Source organism: Homalodisca vitripennis, unplaced genomic scaffold (genome assembly GCF_021130785.1).
Source record: "Homalodisca vitripennis isolate AUS2020 unplaced genomic scaffold, UT_GWSS_2.1 ScUCBcl_7399;HRSCAF=15079, whole genome shotgun sequence".
In the NCBI taxonomy this organism is placed as follows: domain Eukaryota; kingdom Metazoa; phylum Arthropoda; class Insecta; order Hemiptera; family Cicadellidae; genus Homalodisca; species Homalodisca vitripennis.
This window is the reverse complement of record NW_025783508.1, coordinates 1-20,504: the sequence shown is the minus strand read 5'-3', so window position 1 is coordinate 20,504 and position 20,504 is coordinate 1. Positions and strand designations below refer to the sequence as shown.

Sequence of the window (20,504 nt, the reverse complement as noted above, 5' to 3'; positions counted from 1 at the left end):
TATTAACTTTGTATAAAGTCGTAACTTCAAGGTGAGAGGTAAACAGGTTAGAAATATTGCTAGTAACATTGAAATGAGTATTTAAATCACCAACAGTATGGATTGGTTTTTTCTTTATTTAACACATATGTAAGGCATATAAGTTTATTCAAAAATACATCTATGTCGCCACAGGGCGAAGGATAAATTAATTGTCACAACTAGCAAAGCCATTTCAACTAATTTTTAAACATACCTGTTCAATGAGTAGTTCATTATAGAATGTATAAATAATCATTTGTTTTATATTTAAACAGCTATTCACATATATTGCAACAACCCCGCTTTTTTTGGCTGTGACGGCAACGTTCTGATCAAGTAAGGTTACCAATATGTTGGTGACATTCACAATCTATCAGCGAATGTTCAACTATATACTATGTAATATATCCGGGCACATCTGGTCATTAAAAGATATATCAATAATATCAGTATTACAAGCCAATTACATTAAACTATCTTTAACAAGAGCAGCTTTTCCATCTGCATTGGTACATTCGGTCTATGCTTATCGTATTGTAATGAGTGAGTTAAAAATTAATTAAAAGAAATTTAATTAAACATCAGTAACTGAAAGGTGGAAGCTTAAGAAAATTAGACTTGTCTTTTGAGAAGCTTCAAATACTCTTGAAGATTTAGTTCTTCAAACGTAATGCATTTAAGAAATCAAGACCGTCGTGTACACAATATTTTTAAAAACCCAGCAGAAGCTACATTAACAATTTCATTATAATAATCATATTCCCAGCTCACAAAAAAAAGCCACTTGACGTCATGATTTAGCGTGTACGCAGCATCAGCATGAAAAAATTGTTAACAGCTGGTGTTTGATATTGTGTGATTTTTTCAGTTAACTGTCAACTCCTCTGATACAAATTGGTATTCTGTTCTGTTCAGATGTTATGGTGTTATTAGAATTATTATTATTTCCTCGCTATTATTGCTATAAGTGTACTAAAGTAATGATTACTATGTAGTGATATAAGAGAAGCAATCGGTATTAGATCAAGTGTACATATCTGTTTTTTTTTAAAGTAGTGACTAAAGTGTTTTGTTCAAACAATTTGGTTATTGGTGGTTGCATTGTTAAAAAAAAAACATCTTTAGCCTACAACAGTTCTGCATTCAAACATTTTGGTCAGAAGAGTAATTTGACTTGTAGTATTCCTGTCTTTGGTTAATTATAATCCAATTAAATTATAATTGTTTCTTTGAATTAAACACACTGCACTTAAAAAGTGTAATACTAGTAAGATGACTAAATTGATGGAAGATTCTAAATATAGTGAAAGTGAGGATGAGTCTTCAAGTCTGAAACAATTTGAAGCAACTGATCTATCCTTTGATACAGGTTAGTGAAATAGGTTATTGATACAGGTTAGTGAATTAGTCTATTAGCTTAAACAGCTGCAGTACAATAAGCGCCCACTACGACTGCAGTATAATAAACGTTTCAAAGAACAATATGGTTTGGCTAGTTTTCAGTCTTAGAAATTAATGTATAAATAGGTATTAATATAATTTTCAAACTAAAAGATACTATATAGGCTAATAAACATAATTACAACAAAGCAATAATATTAAGTTATCATATTTATTTTAAGGATTAACGTGACTGCTTGTGAAACAAGAAGGCACATACAGATCTGTTCTTGCCCCATTAGTCAATAACAAAACACATGATTTTAAGTTTAAATTTATTTCTAAACACATTTTTACTTGAATAAATTTTGGGTGGGGTAAAATAAGCGGACCCAGTTTTTTATATCGAAGAATGTAATCATCGATAGGGTAGGGTACGATTGGCGGACCTGGTTTTTTATATCGAAATTGGCAAACAATACTTAATCATAACCATCGATGTAATGAATTGATAAGGATTAATTATTTTGAACAATTCACTTAAATAATCTATATCAATAGCTGTAAATACTTTTAAATAATTACACGTAAGGTAATATTTCAATTTTACATAAGTAACATATGATTATTAAAAATGGCAGGCAATTTTAGAAAAGTAAAAGACATTGCTTTGAATAAGTGGCCATCACCACAATCAAATCATTTATATTCGTGATTATAGAACCAAATTGCATATAATAGGTATTTCAATTAACAATGTAGTTCTGCTGGTTTTAGATCTAAAAAATAATTCATTAATATATATTTTTTAATATGTAAACGATAAATCAAAAACTATTTTTATCTATCTATGTTTATAAAATGTTACAAACAAAACAATGTAACGTAAGATATTTATTTTTTTCTATTTTCAAGGATAAACATGTCCGATTCGCTGTGACACAAAGACTTAACTTACTTACTTACTTTGAATTAATTTGGAGCAATAATGTTGAATTGAATTACATTTTAGGATTTTACAATGTACTATAGTAATGTTAACACTTTTATATTTAAAAAGTTAAATATATTTGTAGTAACTATTTAATTTAACCACTTCACAGTTTTCAATAACCTACACTTCAACTTAAAATAAAAAAATATACGTACAGGATATTAGTTAAATATATTTGTATAAAAGGGAAGAAAGCCTAAATTATAACTGAAATTATGTTGGAAATGCCCCTGGCCATCAGTGCAGGCTTTCACCTGCAGCACGCTCCCACTTCTGGTAAAATAAACGAAACACACTCGAGATAGTACAGTACTTAAATTCAAGCTCAGATCACGTGAGCTTGATCACGTAAACCAAAATGCCACTGGCCGTCAGTGCTGGTTTCAGTGGTGCCTTCCCACACTTGGAACTGCCAGAAATAGAAAAACATCCTCGAGATATTACCTAAATTTGAACTCAGACACATGTTACTCCTCTACCCAAAGTTCGTTAATCTTGATATGATGTTAGAAAAGTGGCCTGATAGGAGGCTAACCACCCAACACAAGAATTAAAGTAATAACATTTCAAACATAATTAAAATAAAAACTAAATAAAATAATGAAAAACTTGTCAAATATTTAATATACCCTCAGCAAACAACAGTGTATCCTTAGCTAGAGGACAATGGCCTAAAAATTTTAACTCACACACAAGGAAAACCTGTCGGACTAAAAGGATACAATTTCCTAATTCCAAAACAGAATCTAAAATTTCTTGTATTTTGTTTGGACTGAGTGTTGGTATCCTCCAATTATTCCCTTCACCAATGCCTGCCCTCCTTTAGCTTGTAATCCATCCTACCCAGAAACCCCGATCCCCCTCGGCCCCCTAGAATTATGAACTATTTAGGATATAACCTAAAACTTGAAACACATTATCAGTTATTGTGCAATAATGGATCGTGACTGCCTAAAATTCTTTCTGGGAATAAAAACATACTATTTTAAGAAATTGATAAAAGTGTTTTGAGAAGTGTTTAGAGAGTTTTAAGAATAAAGTGAAGGGCTATTTGCTGTATTTGCTGGAAAAGTGTTTCTACAATGTAAATGAGTTTTTGACTGAAAAGCAATAAGTTTTTAATAATTATTTAAATTATGTCTTTGTTCATGTTGTTTTGGATTTTGTGTGTGTGCTGTCTATTTTTAAATTTAATGCTTAGTGTTTAATATGTTATGTTTAAATCTTATTACTATATATTATAATACAAGTTATATTTTATTTTATATTAATGCTTAATGTTCAATGTTTTATGTTTAAATTTTATCCTAAATGTCTTATCTATACAATTTATATTAATTTATTAACATTTTAATTTAGGTTAAGTATTTTTAACAAATTGACATGTCACTTACCTCAAGGTAATTAATTACTTACTGTACATGGTGTTAGATGACAACAATATATGTATAATGTTTTCGTATTGGCAGTCATTTTCAACTTCTGACAATTGTTTGTTTTCTTCCAGTTCCTGATTCTCCTAGCCTAAAGAGTAAAGTACATGAAATAGAGTCTTTGCTCTCTAAAAACCCAACCCCACCACTTCAAACTCTGAGAAAATTTGCCTTGTCTGAGGGTGGATTAGTTTGTGGTAAGTAAAAAGATAAATATTTGTTATTGTTCTTTGTTGTTGTAATTTCCTAAATGGTTCAATGAGGGTGGTGAATTTATGAATTCAACAATACAAAGGATGTCTTAGTAGTGATTAAGTATTTCAAACCTATACATGTCGTATGAGAGTCACTTTCAAGTTTTGAGAGATATGAAGAGTTTTTGTGCTAGACTTATCAAACATTACGCATGTACAAAGTAATCCCCATCAACATTAATGCACTTTTCTAACGCATTTTCTACTTGTTGTAAGCACTGAGCCAGTATTTTTGTATCTCATGAACAATTTTGACTTCCGAAGAAAAGCAACTACTGTTCAAGTGTTTTTTCAGATTAAAGAATGATCTCAGGCCACACAGGGAGAGTTCCATATAGTTGTTTTGGGTATTTACTTAACAGCTATAAAGAATTTGTAAATATTTTTACCCAACAACTACAAATTTGTATGTTTTGTATGACGTAACTTGTACTTACGTTAAATTATTATCAAAATAGATTTTTCAACAACCAATTAAAGTTCAAAAATTAAAATAGCTTCTTTTGATTATTTACTAATATACCTTTGTCTTTTTAATAGTAATTCTAATAATTTTGTTCTGGTTATAATGCCAATAATGATAAATATTCCACATATTTAAGTTAAGGAGACAATTTCCAAACATAATGTTGTGTTAGAAGCCATATATACAATATTGATTAGAGACAGTTATGCAATCACAGGGGGAGAGATGCGAGACTTCCCACTTGTTATCAAGTATTGATGTGGAACATGTGAGTCAACAAATGAGTCAGCACAAACTATTGTTTGCTGTTTGATACTCAAACTGTAATGCTCAGCTGTTCAAGTTTCTTTTTTAGTTTTAACAGATTATCAACAGCTTAAAGATGTCATTGAATTTTATTACTATGATTGTAAACCTAGATAATTTATTTTCACACTCCAGTACAGTGTGAACAGTTACATTGAAGCAGTTCAAAATTACATGAACATGCCCGCAGTGGGAAACTGTTCCCTTCTATCTTAATTTTCATTAGTAAGCAAAATTATTAGATGCACTTCATAACGATTTCAATTAGTAAAAACAAAAAACTACATTCAAAAATCATTTAACAACTAGCCATAAGAACATAAAATGAAAATAGTTTTAGTAATGTAAAGGCAATAAGAAAACAAATTTTATTAAGTAATATTCAATAACTTGATAGAAAGAAAGAACCATGCAAACGAACTATACCAGATCCATTATCTATATATATAAAAGAAAGTCGTGTTAGTTACACTATTTATAAGTCAAGAACGCCTGATCCGATTTGGCTGAAAATTGGTAGGGAGGTAGCTAAGAACTGGGATAAGAACATAGGATACTTTTTATCCCGTTCCCGATTCAGGATTCTGCCCCACTGGTCTCTAAAAGTTACAGAAATACCCGTAAGAAATGCATTGCAGCAAAACATATGTTATTAAGTGAAAGAGCCTTTTCAAATTTAATCAGCTGTTCTTTGTAAACATATATAATGCGACAAAAGAAACATATGTTTATATCATTTAATTACTATTTTACATTTTCTTTACACTTATAGTTTGAAAGCATAGAGTAAGCTTAAGAGAAACAGCAAATTTTGTTTTCAACTGTTTCTGCAATCACTGTTAAACATAGACTTTACTATCCAGATAATACAATTCAAATTTTAATTTTTTACAATTGAAAGCAATTATCTCTGCATCTCCAAGTCAGATTACATTATTTACTATCATCATTTCGACATGCTTTCCATCGAACCCATCTAAACCTATGGCACAAATACAAGGATAATATGGCAGAAGATATTTTACATCAAATTCGTGTCAATTCAAGAAATCCCAATCATGAAATGAATTAGGAGATACATAATAGGGCCTTGCTTTTGATTGAAGACATGTGCTATCTCATATGCGGTAGTTTATTAGTCAGGTTAGGAATGCCAGTGCCAAATTGTGAAACGAATGACGCATTTAATCGAGAATTGGAACGGAAAACGTAAATATGATCACCAGGAATTAGATTTAGAAGTTCAAACGAATGTACCCGTGATGAATCCCCAACAAATGGAAGTTTATGATACATTAATGAAGGCAACTGATGATGGAAATGGTGGTTTCTATTTCCTGGATGCCCCTGGTGGAACTGGTAAGACATTCCTCATGTCAGTAATTTTAGCCACTGCTTCTTCTGGAATAGCAGCCACATTACTAAAAGGATGTCGTACGACACATTCTGCATTAAAGTTGCCGTTAAATCTGGAATATATTGAAAAACCAACATGCAATATGGCACTCCGCTATGGCCAAAGTTTTATCAGAATCGAAGATCATCATCTGAGACGAATGCACAATCGCGCATAAACGTGCATTGGAAGCACTCTACCGAACATTGCAAGATCTACGTAATGGCTCGAGATGTTTTGGAGGCTCAATGATTTTACTGCCTGGCGATTTCCGCCAAACATTGCCAGTAATTCCCAGATCGACTGCTGCCGACGAGATAAACGCTTGCCTCAAATCATCGAATTCTATGTTAAGAAACTTCAGCTGACAACAAACATGAGAGTTGCATTGTTGAACGATACACCTGCTGAAGATTTCTCTGAGCAATTGCTGACTATCGGTAATCGTCGAGTACCTGTCGACGAATCGAGCGGATTGATTTTCATTTCCTCCTTCCGAATTTCTATAACTTTGTCTCATCGAAAGACGAACTCATTAACAAAGTATTCCCAAACATCATTACTAACCTCAAAAATAATGAATGGTTGAGTGAGCGAGCAATTTTGGTAGCTAAGAATAAAGATGTAGATGACTTAAACTACATAATTCAGAATGAGATCATTGGTACACTGCATTCTATCAAATCTATTGACTGTGTAGCAAATGAAGGTGATGCCACCAACTATCCAATTGAATTTTTAAACTCCTTGGATGTACCTGGCTTACCACAGCACAATTTACAACTAAAGTTTGGTTGTTGTAATCATGCTTAAAAACTTAAACCAGCCAAAACTGTGCAACGGAACACATTTGGTGGTAAGTAAATTGATAAACAATTTTATTTACGCCACAATACTCAAAGGAAAATTCAAAGGTGAGGAAGTTGTCATTCCGAGTATCCCGATGATCCCAACCGACATGCGATTTCAATTTAAACGACTTCAATTTCTGATCCGTCTTGCATTCGCCATGACTGTAAATAAGTCACAAGGCCAATCGTTAAAAGTTTGTGGTCTTAATCTCGAACATCCATGTTTTTCCCATGGTCCATTATATGTGGCGTGTTCACAGGTCGGAAGACCTTCCGCGTTATTTTTTTCGCGCACTAATAAAAAAAGAACAAAAAATGGTTTATCACAAGGTGCTACAATAAATGGCAAATAAAGAATCATTGAATAATTATATTTTTTTATTTACAATTATCCTAATTTAAAAAAGTACAAAATGTGATCATGTGATATTGCCTTTAAGGCGGAACAAAGTTCGCTGGGTCAGCTAGTGTAGCAATAAATAAATTAATAACAAGCTGTCATAAAAATAAACAACAGTATATACTATCACAATAAATAAATATTAATTAATTACACAGTATAATAATTTTAATGTGAACAAATAAACACTATACGAGAAAACTAAATATAGGATGATTAGAAATTTAGAGCCTCTAAACATTTTTATTTAAAATAATGTAATGTGTAGTAATGTTTTTAATGAATTGTAAAAAAATATCAATATGTGGCCCAATATTGATTAATAAGTTGCAAGATATCATCACCCAACGGTGAGGCGAAGAGGCATGAGCGGTGGTATGACAACATGGTAGAGATAAGAAGAGTCTGTTCCTGATGTTTAAATTAGATAAATGAAATGTTACAATGGACAGACTAATAACATCAACCACCAGGCCACACACTAGAGAATACAAGAATGTCATGCTCATAATTATAATACCAGATCAGCGGAGGAATCCTATAACAAGTTTCTGAATACTTAGACATACCATATGGATATAGCATGCCCTTACATCCGTACTCGCAAAAAGTCGAAAAAAAAAGACAACCTATTAAGAATGACCAAGAAACGATAGAAAAGTGCAACCAATATCTAGCGGCTCAAGAGGAATATCTACTGACTGGGACAGAAGAAAACAAAGCTAGAGCAACAGAGAAGAAGAAAATCTATGACCTTCGCCTCAAGGCCCAAAGAAAACTTATGACATCTGAGTTCATAAATAAGTCTGAAAATAAAAGTAAAGCAATATGGAGTGTTATTAATATAGAACGATGTAAAAACAACAACACCAATGAAACAATACATCTTAAATCTAATAACACACTAATATCGGCTCCCCTGAATGTAGCAACACACCTAAATGAATACTTTGTAAACATTGCCAACGAAACACTAGCACAAGCTGTCTACTATGGGAATCCTGTTACTCCAGATTACAGACTTCAAGTAAATGACTCTCTTATTCTTTGGCCAACATCTCAAAAGGAAGTGAAGATGACTATAAGAACATTGAAAACGAAAAACTCAGCTGGCTTTGATAACATTTTCACAAGATTTTTAAAAACTTGCAGTAAGCCCCTATTAAACCCCCTAACTACTATAATCAACAACTCATTTGCAGAAGGAATTTTTCCATCAAAACTAAAAAAACTGGCAAAAGTCTATCCGAAACTAAAAAAGGAGACCCAACCCAGGTCACTAACTACCGCCCAATCTCTCTACTTCCTTCAATTTCAAAAATCATAGAGAAAATTGTACTGTCTAGACTGTTAGATTTTTTAAAAAAAACATAACCTGTTCCCTGATAATCAACACGGCTTTATAGAAGGTAAATCAACATCAACTGCCCTGGTTAGAATCGTTGAGTATCTAATAAGAGCACTAGATAAGGGCGACACAACAACTGCTATCTTTCTAGATTTCACTAAAGCGTTTGATTGCCTTAGTCATGACAAACTTCTCAAAAAACTAGAAAGCCGAGGGACCACAGGAAAAACTGCAGATTGGTTTCGGAGCTACTTATCAGGGAGAACTCAGTCAGTAGAAATAAAAAGTACAGACCAAGGAAAGAAAAAAACAACTACCTCCAGACCTTTGCCTGTTGACAGAGGTGTTCCGCAAGGATCAGTCCTAGGCCCTATCCTTTACATTATCTTTGTGAGTGACTTTCCTGATTACTTAAAAAGGTATTGCTTCATGCACATGTATGCAGATGACACTACACTCCTGCTACAAAATAAACAACCTTCGACCTTGGAAATAGACACATACATCGCCATGAATATGGCAATAGAATACTGTCAAGCAAACGACCTGGTATTGAATCAAACAAAGACTCAGCAACTAATAATGGGAAGGAAGAAAGAAGAAGTACTGGAATTACCGGATGCTGAAAGAATGGACAACATAAAGTACCTTGGAATATTAATCGACGAATCTCTTTCTTGGAGTGACCCATATCAATCAACTATGTGGGAAACTTAGCACAGTTTTATATGTCCTAAGGCGCTTAAAACAAGTTGCTAGCCCAGAAATAGCAAAATGTGCATACTATGCTCTTTTCGAGAGTCACCTGAGGTACGCAATAACTGTCTGGGTCAACTCCTCTAAATTTTAACACCTAAAGGGTACTAGTGCTTCAGAAAAAAGCAATCCGTATACTAATGGGAACAGGACCTCTAGAATCGTGTAGAGGTGCTTTTAAACAGCTAAGAATACTAACCTCAGTAGCCCTGTACATCTTAGAAGTAGTTTGCATATGCAAGTCAACAACATCTGACAAGAGGAAAATGACGTTCACACCCTCAACACAAGATCCGCACACGACTACATACTTCCCACCCATTGTCTGACTCTACGAAAAACAACCCACCTATGCTGGAGCAAAATTTCTTAACATCCTGCCACAAGAGTTCAAGAACACCACGGAACAGCAACAACTCCGATGAAAACTGATCGACTGGCTTCTTGACCAGCCTTTTTATACAATAAAGGAATTCCTGAACTGGAGGACTAAACTACCTGACCACATCTTTCGAACCACTGTGATTTATCTCAACTTAAAAAAAATTGTATTTTGCTTTACAGTTCTTATTATATATAATACTTTAATATATATATATATATATATAATTATATATATATATATATATATATATATATATATATATATATATATAATTGTATATAATAAGAACTGCTCGAAATGCTGTGTCATTATGGGGAAATGTATGCAGAGCCACTGGTAGCGGCTAATGAAAATGTATGGACAATGAATAATGATTAAATTATTCTTGCCTTAAACATTAACTCTCTGTTCAGTTATTTTTAAGGTTTTTCTATTCCATGTTTCCGTGAAGTGTTAAAATCTTACAACACTTACTGAGTATTAAATGTGTGATATTTGTAGATGAGTTGCGGAGAAGGATCTGGCCGCGACTGTTATCACTTGACCCAGGAGATGCGGAGCCTCCACCTGACCATGCCAGTCTTCTGGCCCATCCCGAGTACCAGCAGGTGGTTTTGGATGTGAACCGGTCCCTCAAACGGTTCCCACCTGGTATACCGTACAGTCGGCGTGTGGCATTACAAGACCAGTTGACTATTCTCATATTACGAGTCATCACCAAGTACCCGCATTTACGCTATTACCAGGTAACTGTAATGCACAACTAAAAAATGTAATTCTTAGAAAAATTACGTTTTCTTGCAAAATACGAGGTACGTTCAGAAAATACGCTCCGTTTGTTTTTAGTCATGGCTGCATTGCATTCGTAGCAATGCATATGTGTAATGACATGTAAAATCTGACTCATTAGAAGTAGCTAAGTGGTGCACTTCATTTCATGATGCTTGTTTGTAATGACTAAGTTAATTAAAAATCCTTCTACGTGTGAAATTTTATTAGCTGTAACATGTTATCAGCTGTGTATGTTGTTTTTCTCAATGTGAGGAATTTTAAACCAGCAGAAAATCAACAGATCTGTGAGTTATAAATAATTGAGTGAGGCACTTCTAGGATGAATACGAAAATGTGCATGGTGACAAAGTATAGTTGGCTTCTTTTTTTTAATAAAGATAAGCTTCTTCACAATGAAAAAATTAGAAAAAAATGAAAGTTTACAATTTCTGCTCTTTTTGTTGAATTTTCACAAATTCCAATTTTTTTTTCATAAAATTACTCATAGAGGATTGGGAATTCATAGATGTTGACCACCAAAACACAGAGAAGCACAAAAGATGTGCCTGGGTAAACTATAGTAACCTGAGACGATACAACACACCTGGATCAGATCGATCAATTTATGGAATGGAGGCACACGTCGTTGCCATAAAAGAAAAAGGCAAGTGAATCTTTACAAATTGTAAATTATGAACACTGTGGTTTGGGAATATGTCATATTGTTATACTAAGCTGTTTATCATGAGGCGAAAACGGTCAGTGCAAATGCATACTGTATGATGCTTAGAAAACTGTTTTGATGGATTACATTAGAAAACAGACCAAGCACAATGTATTGCTCATCTAAATTGTTTTGATCTATGACAATGGACAATTTGCACCCTCATAGTACAAAACAAATTTAGAGAATTTTGGTCAGTAAGAATTCAACCAACCTCAATACAGTCCTTTGCCTCTAACGATTACTTGTTTTTATTGTACCTGAAATCTGATATTGCTGCCAAGAGATTAAAATGAAAATAACAAGATTATAAATTCAAGTTACAAGAGTGAAATTACAGGCAGCAATGTTTTATGGTGTAGGAGTAAATAAGCTTGTGCCGTGCTATGACAAGTACTTACAAATTGGGTGGAACTCATCTACAAAAAATAATATGCGTCAATTTGGATGAAAAAAAACTTACAAAAATGGCTACCTCAAGCTGGCTTTGTCCTGGATGTATGGCATCTAAGCAACCAAGCAAGACCACAGTAAGAGTCAAACAAAATACTGTTAATGAAGAGTATTTTACTTCTAACCCAGAACATTCAGCCCGAGGTGTTGATTCCAAGTCTTCCCACTCCCCTCTCACAAAAAACAACAGCTTAACAATCACGGAATTAGAAAACAGTCTATTAGAGAACGATCCTACTAACAATGAGGACAGGCTTAAAATGGCTGCTACAATAGGCGCTGCACTTCTAGAAGAAAACAAAAGTTTAAAAGGACAGATCACCATATTAAAGAGCAAGTTAGATAGCAGAGATGCTCAGATAGAAGAGATAAAAGAACAGGAATGTAATTATTTGAGAAAAATTGAAGACTTGCTAACAAAAATGGATGAAACACAGGCTCAACTTAACAAGGAAAAAGCAAGAAAAAAGCAAAATCCCAACAAATCTATCAAGACCACGCTATTGAAGAGGAACAGCTTATAACTAATCACATAAATAGAATCAAATCATTGGAAATTAAAAATATACAGATGAACAAAAGGCTTACTACCGCTAGGGAAACAGTCCTTTCTGAAACCAGAGAAATAGAAACTCAAACACCAACTAATTATGCGCTTCCACCAACGAACTCATCTCTCTTGCTAGAAATTGCACAGTTGAAAGTAAGGCAGGAGCAAATGGAAAACAAACTTATGAGCTTCAGTGAACAAAATTCACAAATATGGAGTTATCCAGGCACAAGAGGAAACTCTGGAAGAACCACTACAAAAAGCTACACCACCACCTCCCAAAATTGAAAATCTCTGCAATAACACAAAAACCAATAGTGTAAACATCTCAACTAGAAACAAAAGGCTTAGAGAATGCAGGGGAAAAAACTTCTTCAGTGTCTCCCTCCAAAATGCTAGGTATTTGGCTGCAGGCAAAGGTGGCTCGAAGACAGAGCCAAAGCTCCACACTTTCAAAGTCAGCAAATGCCCACCAATCACGGCTAAACAGCTAGGAGAGAATGAAACGTTAGAAGAGTTCTTCAACACAAACTTTAATGAGGCTTTAAATTTATGTCCTCTCCTTTCTGTGGATGTTGACTGTACAGAACACCAAGAGAACACAAAAGCAGTAGACACTTCAGTATTACCCCAACCTACGGTAGAACACTTACCCTTAGTAAAAGCAAGGAGAGAAAACTATACTGTCCCAAAGACCGACACTAACTCTGCTCTTGTGATATCGCCCACACAGGCACCCTCACAATCCAGGCAACATACATCAAACCAGCAATCTTTTTTTAGAGAAACTCAAGATGAAGGACACAAGGTCATAGTTGAATCAACAATAAGGTCCACACAGAATCAAAATAAATGCGAACTTAAAACTGGAAAACAAAATAGCAGTAACATCTATATCAAGAACTACATCAGAACTTATATGCGAAAGTATTCTTCTGAAAATTGAGCTTAAACAAAAATTTCTTCACCTACTAAGCGTATACAAGCCACCTTGCAGCAACTTGGAAAACGCAATAAACTTTTTTATCATCGGAACTAGACAAAATCGTAAACATAAATGACCCGATACTGGTGATGGGAGATGTAAATGTTGACAACCTGGTTGACAGTTGCGACAAAAGAACTCTGGATGAAATGCTCCTTAGCTACGGCTTGAGAAGGCTTCAACTACCTCCAACCAGAATAACTAGTCATAGTCGGACCTCTATAGATTTTGTCTGTACAAACACCGGAGAAACACTAATAACTACTAGAGTGCAAAAAACAGGTCTCTCGGACCACACTGCACAGCTATGTACTATCATCACCGATATGACAAAACAAACACTGAACCAATCACAGAGAAGACAATTCACTATACGAACAGTGCAGGAACTGAAGCTCAATCTTCAAGCACAAGATTGGTCACAAGTCATACTTACTGAGGACGCGGAAGCTGCATACAAAGCATTCAATGGAATCCTTCAATCTGCTATGAACATAGCGTGTCCTCTCAAGATAATAAAGAATAGAAGAAATTTCACCAAAAATATTTGGGACAGCGAAAGTCAGACTCTAAAAATGCTGTACTTGGAGGCCCTGAACAGAGAACTCATCACTGGTCACCCTAATGATAAAAAAGAAACAGCTCGAAGGAAAAAAACTTACGATCAAAAACTCAAAACACTTCGAAAACAGTGCAACTTATATAGACAGGTCTGACAACAAATCAAAAGCCATGTGGAGAGTTATAAATAATGAAAGAAAAGAAAAATCAACCAAAAATCAACTGGAATGTTTGAGAATAAACGAAGACATCTCGGATTCTCCAAAGGTCATTGCCAACCATTTCAATAACTTCTTTGCTACAACCGCTGACAGAACACATAACAAAAATGGAAATAGACCAATACCAACATCTACAATAGAAACTAAATAACCTGCTCCAAATTCCAAAATTAAATTTTTTTGAAACAGATGAACTAGAAATTGAAACAATAATTGACTCGTTAAAACCAAAAACATCAACAGGTGAGGATGAGATCTCCTCCAAACTAATTAAACAATGCAAACACGAAATCATCATCCCACTGACAATAGTTGTCAATAAATCACTCTCCCAAGGAACATTTCCCAGTGATCTGAAACTCTCAAGAATTTACCCAAAGTATAAAAGCGGAGCAGCAAATGAAGCCACCAGTTACAGGCCAATCTCTCTCATATCAACATTTTCTAAAATTTTGGAACATGTAGTACGAAGTAGACTTCTGGGACATCTCAAACAGCATAATCTCCTTACATCTAGACAACATGGCTTTGTGAAAGACAGATCCACCTCAACAGCAATAGCCCAACTAATAGAAGCCATAATAGACAAACTGGAAAAAGGACAGATCGCCTCAAGTATATTGTTGGACTTCAGTAAGGCATTCGACTGTCTGGATCACAAACTTATCCTACAAAAGCTGCAGTATCTGGGAGTCACTAACAAGGAACTAGACTGGTTCAAGAGCTATTTAAGCAACAGGAAGCAGGTAGTCGAAATCACTCATATGGAAAACAATACTGTGAAGAAAGTAAAATCCGAACAACTATCAGTGAGCAGAGGAGTACCTCAAGGCTCCGTACTCGGACCTGTTTTGTACATTCTAGTAACTAATGACTTCTCAGACTATCTTAAGGACTACTGCAAAATAGTAATGTACGCTGATGACACAGCTCTGATTTTAGCAAATAAGGACAAGGACCAACTCGACATAGACTCTTTTATTGCATATAACCAGGCAAAACAATACTGCTGTCTCAGCGATCTGGTTTTAAATGACTCGAAGACACAGCAATTAATTTTCACAGCTAGACCAAACAACTTCCATGGCGTCCCAGAAATAACAACAATAGAAACAGGAAAATACCTTGGAATAATCTTAGATCAAAATCTCTCTTGGGAACCCCATATAAACCAACTCTGTCACAAACTTAACAGCAGCCTATATGCAGTACGGAGAATGAAACAAATCAGCAGCACCCGAGTAGCTTTAACAGCTTACTACTCCCTGTTAGAATCTCACCTGAGATATGGTCTGATCGTCTGGGGAAGCACGACAATCGCAAACCTTCAACGGGTACTTATTATCCAAAAAAGTGCTATTAGGATTCTAAAAGAACTAGGACCACTAGACTCGTGTCGAGCTGCCTTCAGGGAGTTGGGAATCTTGACTGTGGTAAACATCTACATCCAAGAAACAATCCTCTTTGCAATAAGAACAGGCCAAGCAAGAACTGGTGACAACCATCCCTACAGCACCAGAAACAGGAGCAACTTCCTCCTCAATCAGCACCATCTGAGCTTGTTTGAGAAAAAAACCGTCGTACAGAGGAGCGCTGTTTTTCAACAAACTGCCCGAATCCTTGAGGAAAGCTTCCAGAGAAGAACTTCCAAATCTTCCTTTAAAATGCTGGCTTCTGGAATGTCCACACTACACCGTACAAGAGTTCACCCAATGGAGAACCAGCATCTTGTAATAACAGACACTGAATTGAACACAAATTGTAACACTAACACAAGTGACCTTTGCTCTGTTCTCTATGAATATGTGCAATAAAATAAATAAATAAAAAAAAATATAAAGAATTGGGATTCTTTGGAAATGAATTATTTTTCGAATATGCATTTCTTATTTCACCAGTAAAATGTACATGGTGGTTCTAAAAATACTTTCTGGATTTACCACGAATTTATTTTTTATTAATGTATTACTAAACTTATTGAATGGAAATATTTATGATTAAAACTGTGTTTAATCAATCAATAGATTTTTACTGTAACTGAATCTTGCTTCAGTTAGTCAATAAATACCTAAAAGTAGAATTCAGTAAATTGAATTTAGAAAGGAATATTTTATTCTCTTTTTGTTTGTGAATTTGCCTGAATTACTATCTTATAATACAAGACATATTGCAAGCCTGGTCATTTGGCTTTATTATTTATTAATAATGTTAAAATATCTCAGTTTTAATGCTAGTGTTACGCAAGACACTTATCTTCGATACTGCAAAGATAGTGTCTGAACAAATATATCTCAGGCCTAAGTGCATCAAATAACAGTTACTTTTCCACAGCCCAAGGCTTGCATTGGTATATCTCGTACTATAGTATGAAAGGAATTTAGAAACGAAAATTGTATGTTGACTAATGTGTTAATGTTGGAATGAGTGAAATGGCTCCACTAAACTCAGAGAGACAAACTTGTCCATAGGGTTACCATGATGTGGCTGTCACATTCTTGCTGGTGGTGGGGGAGGATGTGGCATTCCAGATCATGGAGAGATTATCCACAGACCACCTTAAGGAGTGTATGGAGCCAACCATGGACAAAACCTCGTACCTGCTCAACTACATCTTCCCGCTGATACATCGACTTCACCCTGCCCTCTGTGAGTTCCTGGACAGGTCTGTTCTTTCTTCTTATTCCTAGTACTGCTACAGTGAATATGTGTGTTCAAAAGAAGTATATTTATTTGTTGGTCTTGATATCTTACAATCGAGAAAAAACTTCTTTGTTTATTGAAAAACTTAGTAACAATAGATGGCATAAAAAAACTCACATCAGACCTTTTCCGATTCTTTGTGCAGTGTCACAAAATATTCCTTGAAAGGTTTTGACCAATTTCAGTTCATATAAAAAAAAACTTTCTTTAATTGTTATTTTTGGGCCCCCCCTATGAGACCTCAAGGAAGGTTGTAACCCTCATAACTTATTCCTTGGATAAACTACCAACCTTTTGCTATCAATTTCATAGTACACCAGTACTACGAACTCTTGTGGTAATACTCTTGTACACCAGTATCATGGCAGATTCATGTAAGTACTGTAATGTTGTAGATGGAGCTTATATTGGTACTGATAACTTACTTAGATTAAAAACATTAAACCAATATTTAACACTTTTATTATTTTGTGAGGCCTTTTGATATCAAAGATATCTTCTTCATTTTTGATATCGAAAGGCCTCACAAAATAATAAAAGTGTTAAATATTGGTTTAATGTTTTAATCTAAGTAAGTACTGTAATGCAAATATCAAAGACAAAGTTACTATCAACCTTTTACTATAAATTTAAGGACCGTTATAAAACCCCATCTTAGTTGTCTTTTTACAGAAGTAAGCTTCTCGGACCTTTGTATGTATGTTTATTTTCTTGGGCGGAGAAAACAAGGCAAAATCAACTATGGCACAAAAAATACTAAGACCAGAGTAAATTACAGTGGCCATAAATATACACTTTTGACATATTTTCTTTATCATAACATGACAAACTCAACATTGGTGTTGGAAATATAATTCGCTCCATCCTGGTTTTGGAAATATAATTCACTCCATCCAGAAGTGCTCGTGCACATCCAGAGACTTCAAAATTGCATGTTCAGCCACAGATATAACAGAAGAATTTGCTATATGTATTGTAGTATTAACAATTTATTGATTTGAATAATTATAGCCCAACATTTCTAAGGTGAAGGTGACATAAGGTGGTTTTAGAACTTTAGCCATCGTTATATGAAACTGAAAATAATACAGAACATTTTGAGATTTGCCATCTGCTCTCTTCCTTTATTGGATAACTAACCAAACATATTGCTCAGCCTACATAATCATACCAATCATAAACAAGTTGTACAAGTGTGGTTATGACACGCAGAAGCAGGAAATCACAACAAACATGTTATGTGTGAACTCCATGCATAGTATCTCTAAAACATATACTTAATAATATTTGTACAAATTATTTTAAACTGAACTATAGAACACAGGTTATAATATGCCTGCTCACAACAAACCAACCACAGACAACTGATTAGAGCATCTCACATGAAAATAGTCCAAAGGTGACTGGAGCTTCTTAAAATGTATTACCTGTAGTTAATTTTCTCTTCAAAAATTAGATTAGATCCAGATATTCTAAAAGTTTGTCATGAATGACCGTTGTCAGAAGGGCTTCCTTCATTTAGTATTATTCCTTAACCCTCTCCCGCTCGCAAGGCATGAATCGGTACCACATAGCCACTGCAGCCTAAACGGCAACAGATCGGCATGCACTGCTTTATCTACTAGAGCCGATAAGTGCTGCTCTCGAGTAGCAATAGTTTGTACTACTACGGGTTGTTTGCTATCAGGAGACCAATTTACTTTACTTTTACAGTAGATTTATTCCATTATTTTGCTATTTATATTAGTTGTGCGGAAACAATGGCGGGTTGTAGTCGTACACTTTGTGACAGTGAAATCGATCTCGTTATTAGTAGTGATTGCGATGATTAAAGTGAGTGTAGTGATGTACCAGAGCTTTGTGAAGTGGTTGGTGGCATTGAGGATGTAGTTCGGAGTGATCACAGTGGCAGGGGCAGTGACACGCGAGGCGAGCCAGACCAAGGTAGTGGTAGTGGTGGTGGCTTGGTGACCTTCACCAAGTAACTGCGCAACAAACAACCCGGCGCCCAGCTGTCCGTGTGCCCCCTCCCTGGTCTCGTACAATCAACTTCATTGAACCAATATATAGTAAAATAATTAATATATAATTATAGTTAATTATTACAATGACAGAAACGTATGTAAGTTGAGGCGCCGCGTATTTTGAACCGAGCGCAGCGACCAGCAGAGCGAATTAATTGAGGTTAGAAGCACCGTGAGCACCTGGAAACAATTGCGAGCGGGGGAGAGGGTTAAACAAAACATTGTTTAAAACACAGCCATGACTTAGCTTATCTACAGCAGTAAAATAAAAACATAAAACGAAGGTCTAATAGTAATAGCTTGATAAGAGAAATCTTAGATTCGTCTTAAAAAATAGTGGAAATGGAGTGTGTTGATTATATAATACTTCAGGTAGTAACATTGATTTTACTAGTTAGCACAATCAAAGGCAAATCACAATTATGCTATTGAGCACAACACAATGGATGTGAATCTTTTTTTAAAGTTGTGTGGCAGCATTGCAATGAGCTTGAGTTATAACTACTATAGCGGAAGCCCGATAATTTAAATCGACTTCCAAGAGGTCAGGTCCCGATTGGTTGGATTATTTGAGATCAAGTTATCTATGAAAAAACTAAATAGTTGTCTGTTAATTAGTATTTATAAGTAATATTTATAGTGCCCTATTAAAACTTTGAAAGCTGATTCATTGGTAGCCTATTGACTTTTTAGTACTCTTAAAATATTGTTTTCTTCAAGAATTTGGGTTGAGGAATACCCCTGAATATACTACTAACTCGGTTATGCTAGTGGTCAGTGCTGTGTAAAGACGTAGACACAAATTGAGCTTAAATGGGTTAAAACAAATAGGTAAAAATTAAATATTTTGTGATCTATACGTTCAAATATAAATTTTACTGTTAACAAGTACTCAGCTTAAAAACTATTTTAATACACAAACTTATACTTACGGACAAAGCTCACAAGGGTTTGGCTTGTGGCAGAGACAGCAGAAAAGTCTACCAGACTAACCATAGACCTATAATATAAGTGAGTGTTTAACTCAGTCTCTTAAAAAATTTTAGAGAACGATCATTATAAGTGTTTTAACAAAAAACTAATAAATTATAATTATATATTATATATATATATATATATATATATATATATATATATATATATTATATATATATTATACACATATCACATTAGTATAATATGTGTATAATATATTACATAATATACATACATAATATTACATGTACATATATATAGTATAATATGTGTTTACCTTATTCATGTATGCGAAGGAAACTGTTGGAACAATTTAAAAATAACAGCGTGTGGTGTATTAGGTCTGGAGTGGGAACGATGTTCTGCCTTCCATGGTTCCTCACGTGGTATGGCCACAGTTTGAACCGGTATCGAGACGTGGTGAGACTGTATGACTACTTCATAGCTTCTCCTGCTCTACTTCCCCTTTACTTGGTAGCCACAATCGTGGTGCATCGGCAAGACGAAGTGTTCCGGACAGATTGTGACATGGCTAGTGTCCACTGCCTGC

At 34.7% G+C, this 20,504-nt stretch overlaps 1 protein-coding gene across 1 annotated transcript; it reads left to right on the top strand.

The window, feature by feature from the left end:
* Positions 1-1,208: 1,208 nt before the first annotated feature.
* LOC124374163 (TBC1 domain family member 20) lies at positions 1,209-20,498 on the top strand (the record flags this gene model as incomplete). Its single annotated transcript, XM_046832424.1, has 5 exons — positions 1,209-1,390; positions 3,903-4,025; positions 10,492-10,736; positions 16,724-16,917; positions 20,296-20,498. Coding segments are annotated over exons 1-5 (862 nt in total), but the record flags the coding sequence as incomplete, so codon positions are not given.
* Positions 20,499-20,504: the final 6 nt, after the last annotated feature.